This window comes from Lipotes vexillifer, unplaced genomic scaffold (assembly GCF_000442215.2).
Source record: "Lipotes vexillifer unplaced genomic scaffold, Lipotes_vexillifer_v1.1 scaffold40, whole genome shotgun sequence".
Classification (NCBI taxonomy): domain Eukaryota; kingdom Metazoa; phylum Chordata; class Mammalia; order Artiodactyla; family Lipotidae; genus Lipotes; species Lipotes vexillifer.
In genome coordinates this window covers 4,795,116-4,819,202 of record NW_006771578.1, presented here as the reverse complement: position 1 = coordinate 4,819,202, position 24,087 = coordinate 4,795,116, and the positions used below count along the sequence as shown (strand labels likewise).

At 42.5% G+C, this 24,087-nt stretch overlaps 1 protein-coding gene across 1 annotated transcript in view; it reads left to right on the top strand.

Moving 5' to 3' along the window:
• CLSTN2 (calsyntenin 2) overlaps positions 1-24,087 on the top strand; it is a 655,546-nt gene that overhangs the window by 236,859 nt on the left and 394,600 nt on the right. Inside the window, exon 2 of the mRNA XM_007446973.1 lies at positions 12,528-12,650. Within this exon, the coding sequence (XP_007447035.1) occupies positions 12,528-12,650 (123 nt within the window). The remainder of the gene's footprint in view (positions 1-12,527; positions 12,651-24,087) is intronic.

The window sequence follows — 24,087 nt, the reverse complement described above, 5'->3', positions numbered from 1 at the left end:
CTGAAAATTCAGAGTCCAGATTTGTTTCAGAAATTCATCATGATGCTTTTAAACTTTGATGCCTTCTGCAGGAATGATATATGGAGTTTGTGTCTTTCTATGGTGGTGTCTCCAACCAGGTTGCAAGTGATATAAGGACTGTGATTTCAGACAGTTATTCTCTTGACAGCATGCGCTCAGGTTCATACAGCAAGAGAGGAAGTTCCTCTTGCTTTTTTCCCGAAAAATCAGCATGGCAAAAATTAGCTACACGACATTACAACAACTGGTGTGCAAACTAAGTCACCCAGTTCCTCTTCTTTCACAACCAGAGCAAGAGAAAGGACTGATCTTGTCACCCTGTTGATAGACTTTCCCCCAACTAAGATGAATCTAAGAATTGATGATGTGAGCCTGGCCTTGACAACTTTAGACATCCTTTCTTTCCCTCCCTCAACTCTGTTTCTTTGTTCACTCTCCCCTGTTCCTCTGCTCACACCTTTTCTCTTTATTCCTACATGAGTAGTATGTACTATGTTTTAAGTCCTTTGCCAGGTTATACAGCAAACTTTTTGGTCTCAGAACATTTTAACGTTCTTAAATATCATTAACAACCCACAAGCTTTGTTTTTTGTGGATTTTGCCTATTGCTTTTTATTTCCTTAGTAATTAGAGCTAATAAAATGTGATATATATATATATATCTTTATTAATTCAGTTAAAATAATTTTAAAACCTATCACATATTGACAAAAATAGAGCACTTTTTATTAAAAATAACTATATTATCCAAAATTTTAAAATAATGAGGAGAGTGCCCTTGTTTTACATTTTTGCAAATGCCTGGCTGATAAGAAAACAGCTGAATTCTCATAACTGTTTCTGGATTCTGTTGTGATACCTCTTATACAGCCTCTGGAAAACTCCTCCAGAGAGAATGAGGACAAGGACAGCAAATACAACCTTAGTACTTTCATGAAAATAGTTTTCACCTTGTGAACCCCTCAAAGGGTCTCAGGGACCCCTCAGGGTTCCTGGGCCGTACTTTGAGAACTGTTGTGCTAGGGCTAGAGATACAGGCATGAAAGACCCAGCATCTTTACCCACCATCTGGTAGTGGAAAGACACAAAAGGATATTTACAGCCCGGTTTAGTCCTTGATGTGCTAAGGATAGGCAGGGGGCTATGGTGGGACAAGGAAAGAACTAATTCAGTCTGCGGGGTGTCTTTAGGGATGGAGAGGAAGGGGGGGTTCAGAGAATGCTTTCCTGAGTCAGTGGTGCGGAGCTGAGCTGAGCTGAGCAGATGGGAGTGCAGATAATTCAACTTGAACGCAAATGGAACCACCTTGTCTGATACCCTGATCAGGGTTGATTATGAGGGTGACCTAGGGCATTTGGCTTTCAGCTTTATGATGATTTTGTGTGTTTGGTGGTGGTAGAGGGCAGGCTTTTCTAGCCTGTCCTCTACCTCTGATATCCTACAACTTCCCAGGAAGGAGCCAGAGCTGGAGAAATGCAGATAACAATCCACATAAATAAGAAGTGAAATTGACCTGCCAGTGCTTTCTTTCTGAAGCACTGAGAAACAGGTGAGCATTTTGCAGTGAATATACTGTAAACCAGATAATTGCCATTCATTGTTCTGAACACCTTGAGATCTAAGGCATGAAATGGAATTTGCAATAAAAATGTATCTCACATTTGCTACCTTCTAGGACAAAGTTGATAGCAAAAGCCACAAAGGTTTTATTTATTAGTTTGCCAGTAAAGAAACAAGAATTTGGTGTGTTTCTGTCTGAGGTTAAAAGGAAGTTGCACTGTCACATCCAATCTTCTCACTCATTTTGAATATAATATTTTAAAAGATTCTTCAGTGAGTGTGATGTTTAGTTTTATGTGTCCATTTGGCTAGGCTGTAGTATCTAGTTATTCAATGAAACACTCATCCAGGTGTTGCTGTGAAGGCATTTTGGACATGTGGTTAACATCTACAGGCAATTGTTTTCAGTAAAGGAGATGATCCTCAATAATGTGGGTGGGGGCTTCCCTGGTGGTGCAGTGGTTGAGAGTCCGCCTGCCGATGCCGGGGACATGGGTTCCTGTCCCAGTCCGGGAAGATCCCACATGTCGCGGAGCGTCTGGGCCCGTAAGCCATGGCCGCTGAGCCTGCACGTCCGGAGCCTGTCCTCCGCAACGGGAGAGGCCACAACAGTGAGAGGCCCGCATACCGCAAAAAAAAAACACAAATAATAATAATAAATAATAATAATGTGGGTGGGCCTCATCCAATCAGTTGAAAGGCTTTAAGAGCAAAAATGGAGTTTTCCCAGAAAAGAAGAAATTCTGCCTCAAGACTGAAGCATTAACTCCTACTTGAGCTTCCAGCCTGCAGGCCTGCCTGCCCCATGAATTTTAGACTTGCCAGCCCTCGCAATTGTGCAGGCCAATTCCTTTACATATACTTATACACACACACACACACACACACACACACACACACACACACGTATCTATATATGTATGTTAGCTCTAGCTCTAGCGCTAGCTCTAGCTCTAGCTCTAGCTCTAGCTCTGTCTCTATCTATCTCTATCTGTCTCAATCTCTCTGTCTCCCATTGGTTCTATTTCTCTGGAGAACTCTGCCTGTTCTCCGGTCTGTTCAGTCTTGGCTCTTCTGTGCCCCCTCAGAGCACTTGGTCCAAGGCTTGACCCACAGGGGATGGAAACAAATATGTGCTGCTGCATTGACCTCTGGTTGGGGGAGGAATGACCCAGTGGGGTGGGAACCTCAGTCCTTCCATTAGGGACCATGACCTTGGATGATTTCCTTAAACTCCCTGAGCCTCCATAACCTCATCCATGAAGTGGAGCCCATGCAACCCTCCCACAGGGGCGATGGGGAGGATTTAATGAGATCGCACATAGTAGGCCCTCCGGAGTGGCCGCTCTTGATTAGTCATGTGGTGGTTGTGGTTGAACAATGGATTACAGAAAGAGTTGTAGACAATTACATGTAGTAACATCAATTCCAAAGTAAGTTACGGGCTGGTTTCAGGGGGTAGAGATATTTTAAATGCAGTGAAGGATGAGATATTGAAGTAATAACAATCTTGGGGAATTATAGGCGTAACAATTTAGTGCACACTTCAGTCCAATAAGGTTGTTCGGTGGGTAAGACATTTTGTGTGGAAGAGTGTATTGGCTCTAGTAGTTGAATGGGAGGGAACATTGAACCATCACAGCCTTTTTCTCCCCTCTTCCTATTCTACAAGATTTTTTCCTGAACGGCTCCGAATCGTCTTCACAGTCTTAATCTAATCTTCCCCGCCCCCCAGTAGATTTATTGGGTGACTTGGGCATGTCTATATGGGGCAGGCTGGGTCCCACGGGGGTCCTCACCGAGGCTGTGGGTGTTGAGATTCAGAATCAAAGGGCCTTTACTGGGGAGTCAGCTCTGACTTAGTGTCTCATTTCATCTTCCTCCCAATAACCCTGCGGGGTTGGTATTACCTCCATTTTATAAAGGAGAGTGAGCAGAGGTCTGGGAACATTGATACTTGACTAAAATACCCTGTTGGTTACATAGTGTCAGAACTATGACATTAAGCCCAGTACCACACCTAATCTCAGGGTCTGTCTTAGGGCAAGCTTTGGGCAATTGGCTTTATCTGGATGGCTTATGCAGAGAGCTGAAAAATCGCACTTTTGTGAGATTACACAGTTCCCCAGTGCACAGTTCTTGCTAGCCTTTCTCCTTGCCCACGTGCCAGTACCCAATGGGATAATGGTATATGGTTCATCCCCAGGCTGGGGCAATTTAGTTAATGACTTTGAGAGAACCCATACTCTAAACAATTGAGTATTTATGGTTGGAAAATGACAGATGGAAGGGAAGAAAAAAATAGGAAAGGTGGATAAATGTATTGATAGATGGATAGAAGGAAAGGAGGAAGGAAGGGAGGGAAAGCACTGGTCCGCCCTCACTGAAAGCACCCATCAGCCATCTTTTCTTCAAATGCTTTTTCAACCCAATTAACACAGTCTAATGTAACCCTCATCCTCTGTGAATCTTTGCATATGTGAGTCACACACATGGGATTTGCATTTAAAACTCTCTAATTGGTACCTCTAGCAAGAGATATATAGTGCCTCTAATTAAGTGATGGCAAATGTCACCCTGTGTTTTGCGAGACACACCCTCTTTCTATTTGGGTGACGTCGCAATACCTGCTCATTGGAACCAAAGGGCTGCTAATTGCTTCAGGAGGTGCTGGGAAGGCAAAGGTGTGCTCACCTCATTTATCAAGGTTCCAGGCACTGTGTCAGGACCTGTGGACATCATTGTGACTAGGATTCTTCCTCTCCTTGAAGAGGGGGAAGGAGGGGCAAGGAAGCAGTTAATGGCAATGTGGCAGACCTATAGCCTAATAGCAGGCAATGCAGGGTGGCAAGGTGTACAGAGGAGGACCACTGGAGGAGGGGGGGCTGGAGCTGCATCTGGCAGAAGGAACAGGCAGGAGCCAGGAGAAAGGAGTGTGAGGAGAGGGGTAGACAGCACAGTGAGGGCAAAGGCATGGGTGACGGAGGGAGCGGGGGTCTTTGGGTGGCTTCCCTGATCTTGTGGTTGGAGAGCAGGAGAGCTTCTGATGGATCCTAGGCAGGGAAGTCAGGACCAGATTTGCCCTTAGGCAGGCTTACCTCCACCTAGACACAGATCCCATCCCACCCTCACTCCGAAGCAAGGAATAAAAATACTTTTTGAAATGCTATGACAATTATTATAGTTAGGAGTCATTTTATTGCAAGAACAGACACCCACTCAAACTAGTACAAATTTAAAAAATGATGGTTGGGGGAAGAATTATTGAAAGGCTTCACTTGGGAGCCTCAGACAAGCCACGGCAGGCTGGCAAGTCAGTGAAGGGTGAGCGGGGCCAGGACTGGAGAACAGGACGGGGGGCCACAGCCTCTATATCTTCTGCAGCTGCTTGGGGTGCTTCTCTTCTCTCTGTATGTCGGCTCCCAAATCCTCTGTCTCCTGACCGATTAGCTTTCTTGGATTTTAATAGCTTTCCATCTCCGTCTAAATGTCGGATTGGGTGATCACTGCATGAGCGCCAGCCCCAGCTCCTTATGAATTTTCACCTCAAGTGCCCATCGCCAAATACATTATAGTTTCTCGGCCTCTTAAATGAAAGTTTAAAGATCCAACCAATTGGCCCAGCCTACTCCACCCACGGATGCCCCCTGGTCTAGGCAATTCTACCAGGGGATGGAGTCAGAAGGGGAAACTGGGCATGGCAGGCAAAAGAACAGCCTGACAGTCACTAGAGTGGCCTGTTTCCTAGGATGTAGTTGACCTCACTGGAGCATTTTGCAATCAGTCTGGTATGTTTTTACTCGCAATTCACTTTTACCCAGGGAGAATTCTGAGGATTGAGGAGCTAGCAATGGCCAGAGGGTCAACTGAAGGATGTAGGTAGAAAGACTCAAAGGGTGAATCATCAGCCCCCTTGGCCCTGCTGCTTGGATTGAGTGTTAATGCAGTTTTTCAGTGGTGCATTAAGTGGAAGCAGAGAGACGAGAGCCAGGGCGTGTTCTGCGGATGCATCTGTGTTCTAGTTAAAGGCGCACTGAGGGGCAAGACCTAGTTTCTCTATATAAATGGAGCAGAAATACCACACTGGCATTTCCTCTACATGAGTGCAAAGACACAGGCATTTTCCAGATGCTGAAACATCATGGAAAGAAGACAAGACAGAGGCAAGAAGCAGTTCCTAAGGGGGCATGATGTGACAGAGTTCAGCCTCAAGAGGGGTTGTATAGCGTACAGGGACATTATCTCGTGAAGAACCAATGAAAAGTCAGTTCTGAAGTTACAACCAAATGGAGCAAAGCGTGTGCTGACTGGCCTCAGTCTATTGGAACAAAAAGGCAAAACGTTTGTTAGGGAAGGGAAGAGATTAAATAGGAAACCACAGCTGAGCCACCGGCATCAATACCTATTGCTTCTTTCTGGAAAGGAGATGGTTCTCCAGTGTCTCTTGAAGCCAGAGTTTGGAAATGGTTCCTGGATGATTCTGTGCAAGCCAATAAGCCCTGGGTGATGTAGATGATATCCATCAGTCCAGCCTCTTGGCTGGCCTTGCCCCTCAAACTATGGTCTCCAACCAAATATAACTATTCACATTCCCCCCATGGTGTAGCAGGGTGCTTTTACCATCAGGCCCTTGCCCATGCAATGTTCCTCTGCCTGGGACCCTCCATATCTTGTATCCCTGCTTAATTCTTACTGCTCAGGACTTAGAATCTACTTTCTCCAGGAGGTAATTCTGGATTACCATGGTGGGGTGAGTACCTCTCCTCTCTTTTTCCATAGCAGTCTGCTTTTCCTCTTCTTACCTACCTCTTGCTATACTGGTATCGTGGATCCCTTTCTAGTCTGAGAGTCTCTTGAGGATAAGGACTTTGTTTTTGTCCCATATTTATTGAAGTATAATTTACGCACAGTACAATTCACTCTTTTTAAATGTGCAAATTGATAAGTTTCAACAGAGACACATAGAGGTGTAACTATCACCACAGTCAAGATACAGAACAGTTCCTTCAACCCAGAAAGTTCCCTTGTGCCCCTTTGCAAGCAGACTCTAGCAATTACTGATGTGTTATCTATCCTTATACTTTGGAGTTTTCTAGAATGTTATATGAATGGCATCAAACAGCATGTAGTCTTCTGTGTCTGACTTCTTTCATTTCACCAGGGAAATACTTCGGAGATTCATCCATTTTGTTGTATGAATCAGTTGGTTTCTTTTCAGTGCGGAGTAGGTGTCCATTATATGGATATACTGCAATTTGTTTATCCATCCACTAGTTGATGGCCATTTTAGTTTCCGCTCTGGCACTATCCTGAATAAAGAGTCTATGAACATTTACCTACAAGGGTTTTTGTGTAGTTTATGTTTTCATTTCTCTGGGATAAATCCTAGGAATGGAATTGCTGAGCCATTTTATAAGAAATTGCTAAACTGTTTCCGAAGTGACTCTATTATTTTACGTTCTTACCAGCAATGGATGAATTTCAGTTGCTTCACATCTTCATCAGAACTTGGTATTGTCAGTCTTATTTTAACCACTCTAGTAGTGACATGGTGATATCCCATAGTGGCTTTAATTTACACATTTTTGATAACTATTAATGTTGAACATCTTTTCTTGTTCTTATTTGCTGTTCATACAGTTACTCTGGTGACAAGTGTGTTCAAATTTTTGCCTTTTTTTTTTAAAAAAAAGATTATTTGTCTTATTTTTGTGTTGTAAGAGCTCTTTATAAATTTTGGATTCAAGTCTTTTATGAGATATGCTTATTTAATATTTTCTCATAGTCTGTAACTTTAAAATATTTTCTTAAAATTGTTTTCCAAGAATAGAAATTTATAATTTTTATAAAGTTTGATGAATCAATTTTATCTCTTATGATTCATGCTTGTTTTTGTCCCTTCTAATAAATCTTCACCTAAACCAAGGACACTCAGGGGTTTTTTCCTATGCTTTCTTTTTAAGGTTTTGTAATTTTAACTGCTACATTTAAGATCATGATCTATTTAGAGACAATTTTTGTGTATGATGAGCAGTAGGACTGAAGTTCCAAAGTAACATTTAATCAAAGGACTATCTTCTCCCCCACTGAATTATCTTGGAACCTTTGTCGGAAATTGACCATATGTATGTGTGTCTATTTCTGTACCCTTCATTCTTTCTATTGACCTCTATGTCTATCTTTATGTTAGTATCACACTGTCTTGATTACAGTAGCTTTATAATAAGTCTTAAAATCAAGTAGTGTAAGTCCTCCAACTTTGCTCTTCTTTTTCAAATTTGTTTTGGCTGTATCAGGTCTTTTTCATTTTCATATAAATTTTAGAATTAGCTTAACCATTTAAAAAATTCTGCTATTATTTTGACTTTGCATTGACACTTATAGATCAGTTAGGGGAAATTTTACATCTTAACTATATTGAGTCTACCAAATCATGAACACTGTCTATCTCTCCACTAAGACCTCTCCAGGTCTTCATTAAATTCTCTCAGCGATATCTTAGAGAATTTACAGATCTTGCACGTATTTTGTGAAAGTTATTCCTAAATGTTTCGTTTTTTGATGCTATTATATTAATATCTTTAAATTTACATTTCCAATTGTTTATTTCTAATACATCGAAATACAATTGATTTTTATAGATTGACTTTCTATCCTGTGACTTTCCTAAACTCATTTATTAGCTCTAGTAGTACTTTTGTAGATTCTGTAGATTTTGCTTCATTGATGATCATGTTCTCTGAAAATAAAGACAGTTTTACTTTTTCATTTCCAACTTGAGTAGGAAAAATTCACTCTTCAATCATTAAGTATGATGTTAGCTATAGATTTTTTTTTTTTTTTTTTTTTTTTTTTTTTTTGGTGGTACGTGGGCCTCTCACTGTTGTGGCCTCTCCCGTTGTGGAGCACAGGCTCCGGACGCGCAGGCTCAGCGGCCATGGCTCACGGGCCCAGCTGCTCTGCGGCATGTGGGATCTTCCCGGACAGGGGCACGAACCCGCGTCCCCTGCATCGGCAGGCGGACTCTCAACCACTGCGCCACCAGGGAAGCCCAGCTATAGATTTTTATAAAAGCTCTTTATCTGAGTGAAGAAGTTTCCTTCTATTCCTCGTTTGTTGATAGATTTAATTATGAATGAATGTTGTCAAATGCTTTTCTCAGGGACGTTGTCCCCCATTTTACTGCCGATGTTTAGACTGTCTTTGCACATTTTAAGTACTCCATAGGTGTTTGTTGAATGAATGAAGCTGGGCTAAATGCCTCTGAGAATGTAAGGTTAAACTTCAACCATTCAGAAGCATGAGATGAGCTAGGGGGACTTCAGAGTATTTGAATGCTTAGTCGTGTCAGGAGTACTAGATTTGCCTAAATGATCATATGCAGTTTTTACAATATTCCTATGAAGAAAGTGTCTCTGTTTTACAAATGAGGAATGAGTAATAGATGGAAAGATTAAAAAGCTGTAATATTGTAGGCATGTGGGGAAGTAACTCTGTGTTTCATTACTCATCAGAAATAAAAAGACAATCATTAAGTTCAGAAAACAAAAAATAAACAATGTGATATTGCTTATATGCGGAATCTAAAAAAAAAAAATGATAGAAATGAACTTATTAACAAAACAGAAACAGACTTAGAGAACAAACTTGTGGTCACCAGGGCAGAAGGGTGAGGGGTGGGGGAGAGATAGTGAGGGAGTTTGGGATTGACAAGTACACACAGTGCTATATTTAAAATGGATAACCAACCAGGACCTACTGGAACTCTGCTCAGTATTACTATGACACAACCTAAATGGGAAAAGAATTTGAAAAAGAATGGATACAGGTATGTGTATAACTAAATCACTTTGCTGTACACCTAAAACTAACACAACACTGTTAATCAACTATACTCCAATATAAAATAAAAGTTAGGAAAAATAAATGAAGGAGGCTGGTTCCAAATATCATGCAGGTTAAAATGGAGGATGATTCAGCCATTTGATGGAATGAATGAATCAAGAATCCAGCTGGTCTCTATACAAGGAATAGTGTTCTTGGGATGATGGTTGGACCACTAGGAAGTAATCCTTGCACGATAATTGGCTCAGCCATGAATGGTATCCTCATAGTCAAAATAATGTAAATTTAAGTTATTGGTTTGCAAACCTGAGGATTTGATCTATACACAAAGCAAAGAAGATTTCATTGGGGTTACTCATCAAAGTGCAGATGTTTATCAACCTTGACAAAGCAAAGTTGAGATAGATCTGAAGGAAGTTAGAAAGTGAGAGAGAAATGAAGAAATTTTAGGAATATGAACCTTTTTTATTTTCCAAAAAGGGAATATTTAAACCCCTCTGAGACTCAGTTCCTCACCTGCACAATGAGATACAAAGTCTCATCTAGAGGGGTTGTTGTGAGGATTAATGAATGAATGTAAAATGCCTAATATGTGGTAGGTACTCAACTAACTATAGTAGTGATAGAGAGGAGAATCCCCACTAATGATGCAGAAATCTCGACTTCTTAACTTCAGGGTCTGCAGAGCACCTTTCCTGTGACACTTTCACTGCCCAGAGAGCAGGGGGGTAATGAAAGAGCAGGGGCTATGTGGCCAGCTGAGGACATCTGAATGACATGACAACCCTGTGGGCAGTGTCATCTTCCCCATTTTACAGCTGAGGGAGTTGAGATGCTGCATGGCCAACTGACTTGCACTGAATCAGCCCTGAAGTGGCTAAACCAGGGCCACAGCCCAACAACCTTGACTCTAGATTCTGTTGTCTGCCAGTGAGCCAAGTGGTGCGTGAATCTGCAACACTGGGTAAGCTCCTGGTATATCTTCTGTACACATTTCTAATGAATAGGCCCCTAGGTTTAATTAAAGGAAAAAAAGGTTAATTATTTTTCCCAACAGTTGCAAATTATTTACATTGCATTTGTGTTGATGGCTAATAAAAGAGCAAATGAGTGTGGGGACAACCCAGAGTGGCTGTAATTCTTCCAAGGTCCATAATGAAGCACTGGTTTGAATGCCAACAAGTGAGCATAGGTGAGCCTGCTGCCCCATTAAGACCTGCTCTAGGCAAGGGGCTCTCTACCCTGGGCATGATTCAATCATCAGAAATAGGTCTCAGAGGCCAACAACTGAGAATAGCAACACATATGTCCATGCCCCACTAAACTGCCCCTCGGTTAGTTCACGGTTGCTGTGGAATGGGTGACAAAGGGCAAAACAGTGGTCCCAGGTTGAGCCTACCACCAATCCTGGAACAGCTGTTAACTGACCTTTTAAAGCATGATGGAGTGGGAAGGGGACAGAGCCACTGCCACAGATCTGTTCTCAAATCTATGTATAAGCTTTTGCTTTGTCATGGCTATTGAAACAATATGTATTGTGTGTATAATATATATTATAATGTGGGTTATATAGTGTAATGTGTATTACGTATATTATGATATGAGTGTGGGGGGGCACTTTTTGGATATCATGATGTAGGAAAGAGTTTTGGGTTTTCGCCATTGTTAGTTATTAACCCTGTGGCCATCTTGGGAAAGTCACACCTTGTGAAAGTAGTTTCTTTGTCATTTTCATAATGATCACACCTACCTCTCAGGTTGCTGGGGGGAGCATTACATATGTGACAACATCTCTTAAGCTGTGAAGCAGGTTGTGAGGATTAGCATTGGGACAGCTTTGATTATTCTAGGGCTCCCTGTAATCTGTCATTTCAGTTCTAAAGCAGATACTCTGCACCCAGATTCCTGTGGGGGAATAAAAGGACAAACCAAGGAGCTCCCAGTTGAAGAATTAGAATTAATACTTTAGAAAGATCACTCTTAATGTCATTGTGGAGGATGGATTGGAATGGGACAAGACTTCTTACTGGAAGACAAGTCAAGAGGCCATTGCAGCTATTCACATAGGAGAGCTGGACCAGAGACAAATCAAGGGGCTGGAATTAGCAGAAATAGGATATTCACCAGATAAGATTTTCACATAGGACTATTACACCAATCCTGGTACAAGTCTTAGTGCTGGTTGACTTTAGACCACAGCATTGGTTTCCTGGGGCTGGCATAACTAAGTACCACAAACTGAGTGGCTTAGAACAGCAGGAATTTATTGTCTCACAGTTCTGGAGGCCAAAAGTCTGAAATCAAATTATCAGCAGGACCATGTTTGCTCTGAAGGTCTCTCTTGTAGATTTTTGTAGTTCCTTGGCTTGTGACAGCACAACTTCACTCTTCACGTGGCGTTCTCCCTGTGTGCATGTCTGTCTCTGTGGCCAAATTTCCCCTTTTTATAAGGACACCAGTCATTTTGGATTAGGACCCACCGTAATAACCTCATTTTAACTTGATTACCTCTATAAAGACCCTATCTTCAAATAAAGTCACATTGCAAGGTACTGGAGGTTAGGACTCCAATCCATCTTTTGCGGGGGGACATCTCAACTAATAATATATATTTGATATGTATTTTAAGTGTATTAATTGTACATTATACAGTATATCATTCAGCTGATCAAATTATTGAAGAGCAACTTAAAATGCTATATAATTTAGACCATTTAGATAGAGTCAGTCTTTAATGGATCAGAAAAGATTAAAATGTTTGTCGTATATTTACACATTTGTTGGTACTTATCCATGTACATGTATATAAAATTCAGTAACAGCTCCTAATGATGGATTGGATAAGATTGGGGTCAGAAATCCCAGCATGCAGTTGTAATCTGCTAGTTTGTTGATTGATAATGGATTTTAACTCTGAAACATCTCTGAATAGATAGTAGCATTTAAGAATTAAAGCTTTTGATTAGTTTTTTAAAATATCCATACTGGGCATCTAGAAATAGAAATAATGGGATTTGGGCAATATTCATAATATTATTATGGATTCAAATAATGATCTTAAAAGTCAATCTTTTTGTTTTATTGTTTCCATTGTTTTCCAGTGAACAAGCACAAGCCATGGATTGAGACTTCGTATCATGGGGTCATAACAGAGAACAACGACACAGTCATTTTGGACCCACCACTTGTCGCCCTGGATAAAGATGCACCGGTTCCTTTTGCAGGTGAGATGATAGCTTAGCATGGTTAGGCTCTGCTCATTTGGGAGACAAGTTGGGAAACCTCCACGAAACCCAGGCTTGGGCTCCATTGCTCTTGTCACCACGTGTGGCTCTCACAGATCAGCTTGTGCTTTCAAAGTTGTGTGCTTCCTCTGATTCCTGGTGTGGATTCTGTATCTCCTTATGGTTTTTCTCCTTGGTGTTGCCTGCAATGCAAGACCCTTATATCTTCTTCTTCTGAGAGATGGTATATTGCTGAAGTGGCCTCTGGAGTTGGAAAAGCTGGGCCAGCAAGGCCTGTGGGGGAATCTTCCCCCTAGAAAGAGGGAAAATTCTGTATCTTCTCATCGACACGAGAAGATGTGTAACCCACTGTCCCCACTACCCACATATCACGAACAGGTGAAGGCTTGTAACTTGGTAGACTGCCAAGAGAAAAAGGAAAGAAAAAAGGATCGGGAGTCATTTGCTAAGGGTAGGACAGACTTGTGCCCTTGCGCTTCAAAACGGGTGTCGCTTTTAGAGGAGGAATCCGGAGGCAGTGCCATTTTGCCCTTGCAGCTTGTGGCTAGAGAGCCTTCTCATTGTCATCAAGATGACCACTGCTTCCTCCTCTAACCTCCTGCAAGGGCCAGATCCCAGGAGGGGTGTGTGAAAGAAGATGGCTGTGTCTCACGTTTCCATAGATTTTGGCAAAGAAAAGGGGACGGGTGATGGCGGGGCGGGGCGGGGAGGGGTTGGACAAAGAATTTCTGAAGATGCCTACATCATGAGTGATATTGTTAACATTTTATAACTGTCAGAAGAAAGACAGGAAATTTAATGAAGGTTTTCAAGATTTCTGGAAGATTGCTTTATGATTGATGGGTGCCAGGCTGAGGTTTTTACCATGATGAAGTCTAGTTTTTCTGACAGTTTGTCTGTTACATTATGAGCTACTTGGGCAGAAAAAAATGGCTCTTTCACACTTCTAAGAGATAAGCTCTGTGAAGTCCTGTTTTTCATTACAGAACATTGTAAAGTAAGGAGTGAGGGGGTGAGTTAAATGGGGAAATTCAGCCTTATGTGAAGACAAACCCATAAGCATTCTCGCAGAGCATGGGGGAGATACTCTAGACTCTCAGAAGAAGGCTTAATCTTTATTTTATGTAGAATGATAACCACCAAGGGTACCTAACTGTGACTTCCATGGTGTTTAGAGTTGGGACATTTCCATACATCTTCCAGACATCCTCAGAGGTCCCAGCTCAACCAAAGGCCACTTGGCAGTGTGAATCCCACAGTAGATGAGGTGTCTTCCCCAGACCTTCTTTACCAGCCTGGGAATATTCCAACTCATCCCCTTCTTGGACATAACTATACTGAGGTTAATCAGCAATTCTCACCAACCCCCTGGAAATGAGATTTTAAAACAAACACTAACAAAAATGTTTGGGTCATGGGAATGTTTGGACGGGCATGCACTGTGTGCTTTAAAAAATGAAATAGAGACAGCATTTAGAAGTTGGGAAAGTTTGCATAAAACCTGCAGGATTCTGGTTTATCTTGATGAATTAGATCTGAAATAGAGTTGTGTTGTGGCTTCCCTCATTAGACTGAGCATGTGCAGGTCCTTTGTTCATCTTTGCATTCAAGTATGTGACCCCTCTTTAAGATATAAGAGAAAAAACTAATGACATATTAAATGGGAAGTAAACAGATGCTTTTAAGTCACTGTAAGGTAGTGAGGCTAACACGTTAAAAGTGAGGGATGTGTCCGATTATTCGTTGTGTCTGCCTCAGTGTAGCCCTGTTCTCATCCAATAGTGTACTAGGAAACTGAGGTCATTGAACAAGCTGTTCTACAGTAAACTTATAAACTCTAATGTAAAGACTAAAATGGAAAAAAAAAATTCAAGCAAATCTGCTATTTGAAAGTTTGGATTACAAACACTTACCTTCCTTGGTTGTCGACCTGAAGGACAGTTAATCATTTCACCTGAAGATTGACCAAAGGATTTCCTTCAATTCTAAATCCATCAAATACTTTTAAACTTGAAATTGTATTCAGACCATCAGATGTGACCACAGGTGTTCTGACACCTCTTGAAACTAAGGTTTGCTTCTAAGCGAAGCCCTGAGCCATTATTTCCATCTGAAGACAATCTCTACACTCCGCCTGATATTGGCAGCTGCGTTTAAAAAAAAAAATCTAGCTTAATGCATCAAAGTATAATCTTCCAAATTCTTAAGGGTAAAAAGTAAAGGTGCTTTTTAGAATGGTCAAAGCTATTTTTCTCAGTGTTATTTATGATTGGCTCTGAGACAGGACACAGACACTAACCAGCCATCCATGCTGCAAAGAACATTTATCTTAAAACATTTATCTTAAAAATAAAATACTGAAGATTTATTTCAGATCCCTATCATTCTCATAAAATTGAAAAATTCATATCTGCCAGCTCCATCACTTCTTGAAGTCAGCTGCAGCTTTTGGTCCCCCCCTTATCAACTGCTCTGGTATTGTGTGTCAGTTTTTCCACCCTCATACCAGTGGTCTTTATTTTCAGCTTAGCCAGTGAGATGAGCTATAAGCTCATGGGGGGATGGTTCCACCCGTATCACTTTTGCTCTGTGTTGTTTCTCTTGAGATTTTCCCTCTTTAAAAACTTTTTAAGAAAAATTTCCTACCTAAAATATCACTCATTTAAATAAAAATCATGATTGAATTTTGTGGATAAATACAAAATTCAGGGATATAAAATAGCATTTACTATATATCTCCTGCTTATGACAAAGTGCTTATTGTAGAAAATGTGAAATCTTCTTACCCCCAGAGAGAGTCTCTGTTAACATCTTAGTGTATTTCTTTCCAGTCGTTTTGCTACTCTGTTTTAATCCAAAAATAGTGATACACTTTATATTCAATATTATAACTTATTTTTCCTACTAATGAATATACACCATTTTATTAAATGCTCTTCTGCATCTCATTAAATGGCTGCATGATTTCCAGCTCAATGAATATTCTATAGTTTACCATTCTTTTATTTTTTCCCAGCTTTATTGAGCTATAATTGACATATAGCATTGTGTAAGTTTAAGGCATACAACGTGTTGACTTGATACACTTATATGTTGCAAAATGATTACCACTGCATAGTGTTACCTAACACCTCCATCTCCTCACATAATTACCACTTCTTTTTGTGGTGACAATATTTTAGGTCTACTCTCTTAGCAATTTTCAAGTATATAATATAATATAATATAATATAATTATTTATTATTTATTTTGCGGTACGCAGGCCTCTCGCTGCGGTGGCCTCTCCCGTTGCGGAGCACAGGCTCCGGACGCGCAGGCTCAGCAGCCATGACTCACGGGCCCAGCCGCTCTGCGGCATGTGGGATCCTCCCGGACGGGGGCACAGACCCGTGACCCCTGCATTGGCAGGCGGACTCTTAACCACTGTGCAACCAGGGAAGCCCATATAATATAATATTATTAACTCTAATCACCATGCTGAACATTAGATCTCCCAAACTCATAACTTGAAGTTTGTACCCTTTGACTGACATCTCCACGTTTCTCCACCACAACCCCTGGTAACCACCATTCTGCTGTCTGTTTCTATGAGTTCAGCTTTTTCACTGTCCACATATAAGTGATATCATACAGTATTTATCATTCTCTGTCTGACATTTCACTTAGCATGCTGCCCTCAAGGCCCATCCATATTGTCACAAATGGCAGGATTTCCTTCTTTCTCATGGCTGAATAATGTCTGTATACATCTCCTTTATTCATTCATCCACTGACAGGAAGTTTCCATATCTTGGCTATTGTGAATAATGCTGCAATGAACATGGGAAGGCAGATAATCTCTTCAAGACCCTGATTTCATTTCCTTTGGGTATATACCCAGAAATGAGATTGCTGGATCCTATGGTTGTTTGTTTTTTAATTTTTTGAGGAACCTCCATACTGTTCTCCATAATGGTTGTACCAATTTACATTCCCACCAACAGTGCACAAGGGTTCCCTTTTCTCCACACCCACTCCAGCATTTATCATTTGTAGACTTTTTGATGATGGCCATTCAGACTGTTGTGAGATGACTGGTAATTTGTCTATTTCAGGCCTTTTTTATTACAATATGTGTCTACATTTCTGATTCTATCATTTGGATGGATTTCAGAATTGGAATTAATTGGTCAAATCTTTTAAAGTTCCGAAACCTGTTAAAATGCTTTCCAGAGAAGTTGTGTGCATTTGCGGTCACATTCACACACATCTCTCATTCCCTGACCCTGTATGGCTCATTCTGATGGTGTGGTTTCATGGCAATAAGATGGATTCACCAGTTACAGTAGTCTCACTCTCTTCATCTGTGGAATAAATGTATAAGCTTCCCAGAGTTGCTGTGTTGATTAAATTTAAAGAATGTCTAGGATGCATGTTGCAAAGATTCAAGATATAGTCGAAGTTTTGTAGATTTGAGTTTACTTTTCATGATCCCTCTCTTTTCTCCTTTCATAGAGGAGATCACTGCACTGACTCACAGGGAGCCCAAGAAAGTCGCTCAGTATTCCAGAGCAGGCTAGCCGCGGGCCTGGGATTGGAGCCCAGGGCTCTCATCCTTGCTGTGAATTCCCTTTCCCTGTGATATTTGCGTTTGATTCCTGACCCAGCTGATTAGCAGAGGTGCTCTCTCTCAGTCAGTGAAACCTCCCTCAGACCTCAGTCAAGTCCATGAGACCTGACTCAGTTCTCAACCCGGTGTCTGAGCTCAGTGGACATGATCTTAGAGAATCACATACAGAAAAATCCTTGAGTCATAATGCAAAGTGTGTCCGCTGCTTGGCAAAGAAAATGGTAATGAAAGCAAGCTGGGCACACTGTGAACTTATTAATTTCTACATGAGCCCCACTGAGGCCTGTTAGGAAACCGTGGAAACTTTTAAATTTGAAGGGAATTAGATTGCCTTTCAGAAGTAATAGAACTGCTCATTTGTCTACACTGGGCCAGTCTGGACTTATCTTTGGGGAGCACAGGGCCACAGAGAATGATCAGGCACAACTGACTGGCTTCCCAGCCTGGGTGACTCTCTGAAGGCTGCCCAGAAAATTGCCTGGGACATGATTTGGCCTGGTTTGATTAACCGGTTGTAGCAGAAGGTGCTTCTTCCTCCATGGTTATCTCCATGGGTCCTCCTTGTTCTGTGCAGCACCTGCCCATCTATCTGCCTCCTTGTCTTTGGACTCACCCAGGGCCCTTGTTTGTGCTTTGGGCCCCAAAGCTGCCCAATGGCAGAGATCCTCCCTGGGGCTTTGTACAGCAATGGTGTCTTATAGCGAAAATGGAATCCTGGTTGTGAACAGTCCCAGGCTCTGAGCAGACACACATGGTTTCACAGTTAGCCTCTGCCTTTGACCAGCTATATGGTCTTAGATAAGGTACTGAACTCCTCTGAGGGGCAGTTTCCTTATATTTAAATTGGAGGTAAACACAGTACCTATTCCTGGGTTAATACATGGATTAAATGAGATACTAATGGAAAGTACCAAGAGCGCTGGCAGCCAGGAGATGTCCAGTGTATCATAGCTCTGATAATCCTAGCAAGCGTAGTAATGAGAGTAGTCAGAGTAATAATAATTCTCATTATCATCAATAGCCGTGTTTTATTCATTTTAGGTTGATTACAATGGTGTGATTAAAATCTGTGATGATGATGTTAAGGAAAGAAGAAAAGTAAGCTTGGAGTTTGTTCTTAAGGCTTGATGCCGTCACCCACTTGCACCACCAAGCTACGTTGCCTGTATTGTTTGGTTATGTGGCAGTCTGGGGACAACCAGTTAACTAATGCAGGGGAAAGTCGTTTGTGAATTGTGCAGAACCCTGTAAATGTTAGTTGAAAATGAACGTCCCCTTACATTCTACCTATCGTTTATCCCTGTGGAGTAACCTATTCGTTGCAAGATATACTTTTAGATTGCCACAGACCATGTGCCCTTTTATTATAAACACACACGCACACACACACACATGTGTGTGTGCCAGCTCCTGCACACACAAAATTACATCCAAGCCTCACACCAACCCTGTGGAAAAAGTAGGTCAGCTATTATGATTCAGTTTTGCAAGTAAGGACTTTGGGACTTAGAGAAATTAAGTAAGTGCTCCAGGTTACCAAGCTAAGGACAGACCAGCCCTGCCACTCAGTTCCCGACCCTCAGACTCCAAGTCCTGCCTTCTTTCCCCTCTGCCGATTGTCCGGTGTTTGAGGCATATGTCACTGGCAGTAGATGATTTCCATGGTACCCAGACATAGTGGTAAAGAAGGTTGAATCCCATGCTAATCCATTCCCTTTTAACTTTTTTTTTTAATCTTTCTGATTATGTCAAGGAGAGAGGTGCAATTTGGGAGGCTCAAGATGTCTTCAGTACCTCTCAAACGCTTGGCTAATCTCTCTTTTTGACAAAGATAGAGCAAGCGCTACCCCAATAGCACTCCGTAGGCAACAGCATTGTGCTAGAATTTTAATAACATTCTGTTGTATTTTATTTAGATTACGCTCTATTTGAGGCACATATTGCTGGCTTTTCAGTTTTCTTTTTAAATAAATTCAATGAAGTTTTTAAAACTTAAAGAAAAATTTAAAGAAATTTAAAGAAAATTTAAAGAAAAATGTAAGTAAATAAGTATTTAGGTTAATTTACGGCAGTGTTAAAAAACCCATAAAAGAGGTCTTTGGCTGAGTGCCACGTGGGTACCAGGAAACGGTCACATCCAGGCCTCACTGCCCCATCCAGCAACCTCGGGATCACTGGCACTGGACAGAGCCATCTTCAGTGTGTCCTGCCCCACGGCTCTCTGAGCTGTGGTCCTGGCAGCAGAGGGGCCGTCTGTGTCAGCCTCACCACGGATGCGCCTTTGCGTTCCAAGTTGGTTGCCGCGGAGGTCATTCCTGAGGGCCAGAGGGTGGTGTCCCACCCTGCTCTCTGAGCATTCACTTGGCCTCAGCCAGAGGTCAGTGCATAGCAGGGCCTGCAGAGAGTCAGGTTTAGACTTAGCTCTGGAATCTACAGTGCGGGCTCTACTGCCTTGGGGGAGTAGCCACAGGACTCACACACACAGCGGGAATCTAGCATAAACAGGAACCAGCGTCTGTTCATTCAAAGACATGTGAAAATTACTAAAACGAATAAAACAGTGTACCCGCACTCCTAAAACCCTGCCAGACTGTTTCTATTCATATCTAGATACATAGGTCTTATTAATTTGGATCATAGTATGTATGGCTCAGTCTTTTTTTTTTTTTCTTTGCACAGAACATTTTCCAAGCAGATTGAAACAGATTAAAAAATACTACTTAAATGTAGGCATAGTTATATATCATATAATTGTATCATAGTTTACTTAATCATGCTACTATGTTTTGTATATTTGAGTTGTTTACAAGATTTTCCCATTTAAAAAAAATTACACTGCCACGGGCAACTTTGCTTAAAATACCTTTCTTATATAAACATAGGAGTCAGGATTTTATGTTTATGGTTTAGTTCATAGACAGTAAGTAAAAAATAAAATAAACAGATGTGTCCTATTTTCAGTGACAGGTTGAGATTGTGTTGTCAAATGTTTCTGCTGATATGATCTGTGATTGCCCAATTTTCGAGCAGATGGTGGGGTTCAGATTAGACTGGGAAGTAAGGACTGGAGGGGACTCCCACCCCTGTCTGCAGCCTATGGCGGAGTCCCCTGTCCCCATCTCTGCAGGCTTCAGGCCTCCATCCCTATGGCAATGTCTCCCCCTCACTACAGTAACTGTGATCTAAGCGTTTCCAGCTGTAGGCAAGATGTGATTTGAGAACGATACAGAAGTTATTTTAAAGTTGAAAAAAATTGAGGGCTGCAGGCACAACAACCAGTAAATAAGGCAGAAGGTCTGGTCAAGTTGATGATTTTGATCACTGCGGGGACGGGGAGAGGGGTGACAGTGAAAAGGTCCGTATGTAGTCCCCAGAAGCAGCAAGGCTTATTGGACCGCACCTATGGTCCTGATTCTGCTGGTGCTGGAGGGGCTTGAGAGGCAGGCTGGGAGAAAGGCAGGCCTGATGTATCCATCACTCTGGAATTGAAGTGTTGATCATCTCTATTCCTTGGTTCTCTTTCTTCTGCCAGCTTGGCAGCTGCCAGCCTTGACAGTGATGGGTGTGGGGTTGGGGGCATAATGGGGGTCCTTTCTTGGTTATCCCTTCACGGGCACTGCATCCACTCCAATTTTCCCCTTTCACACATTTTATATCTCCCTCCTGTCTGCTGAGAGCCGAGCAGCTCAGGAGGCAGATCTCAGCTCCAGTGGGGGTAGACAGGAGCCATCAAGTCATCCTTGGGCACCGGGAGCTTGGAGCACAAAGCCCTAACCCCACTGAGAAGAGAACACAGCACTCCTGCCGCCGCACTTTCTAGGGTGGAGCTGCTCTGCCAAAGGGAGAATAAGGAGCTTCCCTGGTTCTCTGCTGCCCATGAGTTTGGGGTCTTTGCCCTGAATTTTTTCTCTTGGCTATAACAAATCCTTCCACTTTTTTCTTCTTGTTAATTATCCTCTTTCTTGGTCCACCCGAAAGTGGCTCTCAGTGTTGCTGAAACTGTCTGTCTGTGTATTCCCTGCCACATGGCCTTTTGTTGTTCTTGGTTTTAACTTCTCTCAGGCCATGTGGCATTGCAGCCTTGGTAAGTTTTGGATGGCCCATCTCATCATAAAGATTCTACTGCTCACTTCTCCATCACATTCTATGCTTAATCCTGGTATCGCAGACCTCTCCACAGGAGCCTGGTTGGACTGGGTTCTTTGGCAGCAGCTGGAGACCCTGGGAGTGTGGTCACACATGGTCACAAGGGATGGCTGGAGGAGGGACTAGAGCCAGAGTGCAGGGGAAGGAGCTTGGGAGCAAGGGGTGGTCAGTCAAGGAGGAAGAGGAGGGAGAGGGTCCCAGGTAAATCCCCACAACAGGGGCTGACTGGAGGTAGGAAGCTATCCACCAGTGACCCTGACCTTCTCGATGAGAAGACTCTAGTGAAGGTGAAGTCATGCTCCAGGTAAAACTAATGCTTAAGGGAGAACCAGTGGATACTGTGGGCTGTTCTCCATCAATAAGGATGAAAAGTAAGGGACATTCAAGGAGGGAGGTTTGCCTGGGACTGAGAGATTCCTAGGTTGTGGGACTTTCACTGCCAAAACTGAGAAGGTCCTGATAAACTGGAGCAAGTTAATTACCCCAGCAGGAGGGATGTGGAAAACTTGAGTGCTGGCCCTGAGAGAGAGCTTGAGAGACGCCCTTGAATGTAGGAATTTCAAGTCTCCTGGGATTCTGAGTAAATGACAGTATACTAAAACAAGATGAGAGGTGAACAATAAAATTAATAATAATAGCAGGACTGTTGCCAGCCCATATGGTAACAGTGCCAATTAGAAACAGCTGCCCCTTCTTTCAGACAGACACTGTCCTGCACCAGAGCACGTTACTTGGTAAGTGGAGCAAGAGGTGGATTTTAACCCCTAAGTTGTCCCCTTGATCATACATCCTTGTACAGGAAACAACTTGCACACTGCACTGAAAATTAACTAACATTTATTGAGCCCATACTACATATCAGACACTGTAGTAGGTATTTTACACACACTACATCATTTACTTTTTACAACAATCCTCTGAAATAGGCATTCTCATTAACCCTATTTTATAGAAGGAGAGACTGAAGTTAAGTCAGATTGTATAATTTGCTCAGAACATAGTAGTAAAGAAGTTGTCATTCCAAATGGTAAAGTTGACATCTCAGTTAAGTGTTGCTGTCCAACAACCACTGCAAAACTTAGGATCATTGAACAAGAGCCATTCATTCTTTCTCATGAGTTTACCTATTGATTGGGCAGTTGTGCTAATCTGAGTCAGACTCAGCTGATACCAGCTGGGCTCATTCAGGTGTCTGCAGACAGCTGGTGGGCAGGCTGTAGGCTGGCTGCTCTAGAGTGGCCTTGCCTGGGATGACACTGTTCTCCTGCATGTAATCTTAGGCGTGTCAGCAGGCTAGCCAGAGCATATATATTCCTGCGCTGATTGCAGAGAAGCTTAAAAGCACAGAAATGTGCAAGGACTTTTGCAAGCCGCTACTTGGGACAATTTGTTACTGTCCCATTAGGTAAACAAGTCACATGGCCAAGCCCAGAGTGGGAGCAAAGTACCAAATGGCACAGAGAGGTGACAAGTTAGGGTCATCGGTGCAGTCATTCTGTCACTACTCTTAGGCCACAATTATTCACATCCCTCTTCAGGAAAAATATGCTCACTGCATCCTGGGACTCCCAAAAGTGGTATCCAGTCATGGCATCTAGCTTGAAGCCAAGATTTTGTGATCCTCCTCAGGTCTGGATGCAGCTCCTCTTGATCCAGAGAACTGTGAACTAAAAAGATAATTTATCTTCCTCTACACACCCTCCAGGGAAAGGAAAAACACAAAAAATTCTGATTCAAAAGGGAGGAAAATGGGAGCCACACAGCAATCACTGGACTTGCCTGTAGCAGTCCTGATATTCCTGCCAGAAAAATGTTGCCAGTTGTCCCAATTTCGAGGGTGATTCTGTTCTGCAGGAGGACTCCCCAGTGCACTGTTTTCTACTGCTCCCTGTTAACCACTGTTCTGTTTTGCCATCATTTGGTTCTGCTTCATCCCATGCCTGGTGGACTCAGTGGGAGTGGGCACAGTGCCCCTGAGGTCAAGTCCCTGGCCTCAGTCCCTGAGGACACTCTTAGCTTCATGCATCTCTATGTCAGTGTCCCTGACTCTGTCCAGCTCAGCCAAAGACAATGGGCCCAACTGAAGTCCAAAGTCCAGAACTCCTTATATAACAAATCGGGAAACATACAAAACAAAAACAAAGCCTTTGCTTTTGCTGGAGAAACAATTCAAAAGGCACAGGCACCCTTCCAGCTCCAAGCTCAAAGACATCCGAGCATAAAGGACTCCTAATCTATGGCCTTATTGACAAGTGTGATGCCTGCATGTTTCTGGTACTTTCACACTCACTGCCCCTGGTGGCCAGATTCCAGGTCACATGACCCAGCCCCCTTGCCTGACTGTGATTGGACCTGGGGTGGACATCTGACTCTAGGTGGCTGATGACTTGGCTAGCTCCAGCCTGTGACCTGCTACCTGGGTAGAAAAGACCACGTAGACCAGTTGGCTTCCTGTCTGAGTACTGAGGGGCCGCACTGGAGGGTGAGGGTTGCAGATAAAACTTCTGTGACACATGCAAATCACAGTATAAGGGCTTGGTCAGCAGACTGAGAGGAGGCAGCTGTTCCCAGGGAGAAACAGATGTGACCAGAGGGAACAGAGTCTTAAGTGGGCCCTGATGGGAACTGTGGCCTCAGTTCCTGAGTGGTCCTGGTTTCCT